General features: G+C 51.2%; 1 protein-coding gene across 1 annotated transcript; it reads right to left on the reverse strand.

Moving 5' to 3' along the window:
* Positions 1-260: 260 nt before the first annotated feature.
* Positions 261-2,310, reverse strand: LOC124688138 (putative aminoacrylate hydrolase RutD). Its single transcript, XM_047221853.1, has 4 exons — positions 1,600-2,310; positions 1,286-1,375; positions 514-581; positions 261-396 (listed from the first exon to the last, which is right to left on the reverse strand). The coding sequence occupies exons 1-4, from the start codon at positions 2,308-2,310 to the stop codon at positions 261-263; spliced, it is 1,005 nt and encodes a 334-aa protein (XP_047077809.1).
* Positions 2,311-3,283: the final 973 nt, after the last annotated feature.

Consider the following 3,283-nt stretch of genomic DNA (forward strand, 5'->3'; position numbering starts at 1 on the left):
AGGCCAGCCCACCAACAAGGCAACAAACAACACCCTAGATTTTAGGTGACACGACAAAAACGTAATGGCATCAACTGTGCCTAAGAAACGTTCGGAGCGTCAAAGCAAACAGTCGCCATGAACAGGAAGACATAAACGCGATCACGCCGTACCAAGCGTAGCGTCAACTCATGAATTGATAATCTACGCTCGACTGCCACGTAGTAGTCCTGAGACCTAGCAACAGTCTCCCATGCAGCACCATTGACTTGTGGAGGCAATCAATTGGCTTCTTCCTGGGAGTTGACGTGGGCGAGGAACCTCCCAAGCTGGCGATTGTAGGCGCACGGCCGCTCGAGGTGCAGCAGGTGGCCGGCCTTCGGGATGCCATGGAGTTGGCAGTTCTCGCCCAGCTGCCTGTAAATGAACCGTCAGGTTTCAGTGAGTTTATTCGGATATATCTTGTTTCGACTGAACTGAACTGCGTGTAGAGGTTTCTGCTCAAGATGATGGGCAGGGAGAGGTGATGCTTACTCTTTCATGTTCTTGGCGAGCTCTATGTCGAAAAGCTTGTCCTCCTCGCCCCAGATCAGTATTATCTTCTGTAATCACGACAGGAATCCCGTTATTTTTCAGTATTTTTTTTATGGTTAACCCAAAGTCAGAGTAGGATTTCTTCCTGAAAAACAAAATGCAGAATTGCCCAGGCTGCAAGTGTCCCAGCTTAGATTTCAGGCCCATATAAATATGCGTCAACTAGTACCCAAGTTGTCGGCCATGTCAAATTTACTCCAACTAACCCAAGTTATCGGCCCAAGTCAGCCAAGAAACATACATCCCTCCAAAAAAAAAACCAAGAAACACTACATTGAACAAACCATTTTGATTGTCAACAAAAATAGAGCCAGTCCCTAACAAAAAAAAAAGATCTAGTCCTTTCTATATTCAGTCTCTCACAAGTGACAAGCATCACCCACATATATGCCTGGTCAAGAGCAGGTTGTCTAATGTAATGCGAGTATAAGTACTAATTACACGAGCAACTCAGTGATATACTAACATGCTCAATAAATCAGTATTCCTTAACAAAGTTTTAAGGTTCCTATCATGAGCAGATTTTTCATGAGCAGACTTTTGGCATACATATAAAGTTGTGACGATGCCATATTTGCAACCTGCCAGTCACACTCACTAGAAAACTGGTTTAGTTTCGCTCCTATCTCTGTCTAGGACACACAGGTTGGTGAACAAACACTAACTAGGTGTTGTTTGGTTTGACTTAAACAAGGTGGCACAGCTTAATTACCTGTTTGAATATAGGGATCTTGGCATCCATGTTGCTGTCTAGCAACCCCTGTAGCAGCTCCTGCCTCTCCTTCCTATTGGTGAACATCGCCTACTCATCACAAAAGCAAGCAAACATATGACAAACATCCTGGTCGAAGTACTCCAAAACAAATACTGCATTCCTCGGTGAAACAAGGTCTAATCATTAGATTTTTGAAAGTAACAGCTATTCAAAAAGATTAAGCAAGAAAAAATGGCTATTTCGCTGCTAAACTAGCATTGAACACCAACTCAAATTAGCATTCAAACATGAATGGTTTGTATAATAATTACCTTGAGGTAGTCCTTGTAGAGCCTGTCCGGGAACCACATCTTCCTGTACATGGAGACTTTGAAGAGCGCCTTGAGCCCCTGGAGCGTCTCCGGCATGAGCAGCTCGGCGGAGGACCCGGACCCGAGCCGCGCCATGGTCTCCTTGTTCACGGCGTCCGTCATGGCCACCACGCACCCGGACACGGCGAGCGACCGCACCAGGTCCGGCCGCGTCTCGGCCATCTTGAACGCCACCATGCCCCCGTAGCTGAACCCGACCACGTCGCACCGCGCCACGCCGAGCCTGTCCAGCGCCGCCGCCACGCACCGCGCCTGGAACTCCGGGGAACGGTCGGCGCTGTCCGTGGTGGACGACTTGCCGAAGAAGAGCAGGTCCGGGATGTACACGTTGTAGCGCGACACCAGCACGCCGAAGTTGAACTGGAAGGTGACGTTGCCCTCGGCGGCGAAGCCGTGGATCAGGACCACGTTGGGCTTGGACTCGGGACGACGACGTCGGCTGCTGCTGGATGGCTTCTTCTTGGTGGCGGCGTCGGCGGCGGCGCTGGGCTCGAGGGGGGTGATGGTGGTGCCTTTCTTGGCAGCGTGGTGCTTGGGAGCCCAGAAGTGCATGGTGGTGCCCGGCTCCAGCTCGACGTCGATGGGGCGCAGCCCGGCCAGCTTCATCATCCCCGTCAGCAGCGGCTTCTGCGCCTCGATCAGGTTCACCATCTTCTTGGCTTGGCGGGTGTCTTTCCACGGGCAGGTTGTAGCTAGCTCAAGTGTTTGAGTTGGAACTGTAGGTGGTGCTTTGTATTATAGAGCAGAAGCGAGAGCAGGGTCGCCGGAAACGGAGCTGTCAGCTGTGAGCATGCGATGAGGGGCAGTGTAACGGCCGGTGATGTCGAGGAGGGGTGACGGCGATGGGCCTGCGGACTGGTGAAGGTTGGCTGGCGGCCGAGGGGCCGGGCAGCAGGGAGAGGGGATCGCAGTAGAACGGTGAGGAGCAGGGGATCTACCGCCACAATGCACACATGCGCGGCAGCTTGGACTGGTGGCGTTGGTGCAACCAACCTATCCTACTACTGCGACAGTGTGACGCGCCGGCTGCTCCGTTCGTCACTGAAAGACAATAACATTTCCCCACTCTTTTGTCTAGTTATAATTTGTAAAACAAGGAATGGAAGGAAAATCTCTATCATCCAACTACGACTACGATATGCGAATCAGTTCGCACAAATTTAAACAGATTTGTTGCTCATCAGTGGACTGTTACCTATTGTCCTATTTCCCTGTCACGCAATTTTTTCGTGTCCATCACGCAATGACGACAAAGCCCTCGCGATGATTTTGTAGTACTCCACCTCACTAGTAGAAAACTGGGCTTTCGTTCAGGCCTTTTTTCCCGGTCCAGTCTGAAGCCGGGACAAATGGCCTGACCACGTCGCCCCGAAATCAGCTGGAGGGCACGAGGCCTTTTGTCCCGGTCCGTTAGGACCCTTTTGTCGCGGGTCGTGCCACGGACCGGGACAAAATGGTATGAGGCTTTCTGTGGCCTGCTGGCACCCCTTTTGTCCCGGTTTGAGCCACAAACCGGGTCCAGACCTATATATACACAGCCAGCCCCCCACCTCTCTACATTTTTTCCCTTGGTGGTGAAAGGTGGAGGTTTATGCTAGCTCTTTTTTTCTTCATGTGCACAAGA

Source organism: Lolium rigidum, chromosome 2 (genome assembly GCF_022539505.1).
Source record: "Lolium rigidum isolate FL_2022 chromosome 2, APGP_CSIRO_Lrig_0.1, whole genome shotgun sequence".
NCBI classification, from domain to species: domain Eukaryota; kingdom Viridiplantae; phylum Streptophyta; class Magnoliopsida; order Poales; family Poaceae; genus Lolium; species Lolium rigidum.

Excerpts from the sequence above, each read along its gene's own strand:
- LOC124688138 (XM_047221853.1), bottom strand. The coding sequence starts at position 2,310 with ATGGTGAACCTGATCGAGGCGCAGAAGCCGCTGCTGACGGGGATGATG. Across the intron at positions 1,376-1,599 it reads TCTACAAGGACTACCTCAAG|GCGATGTTCACCAATAGGAA; the intron begins GTAATTATTATA and ends TGTGATGAGTAG. Across the intron at positions 582-1,285 it reads AGATCCCTATATTCAAACAG|AAGATAATACTGATCTGGGG; the intron begins GTAATTAAGCTG and ends TCGTGATTACAG.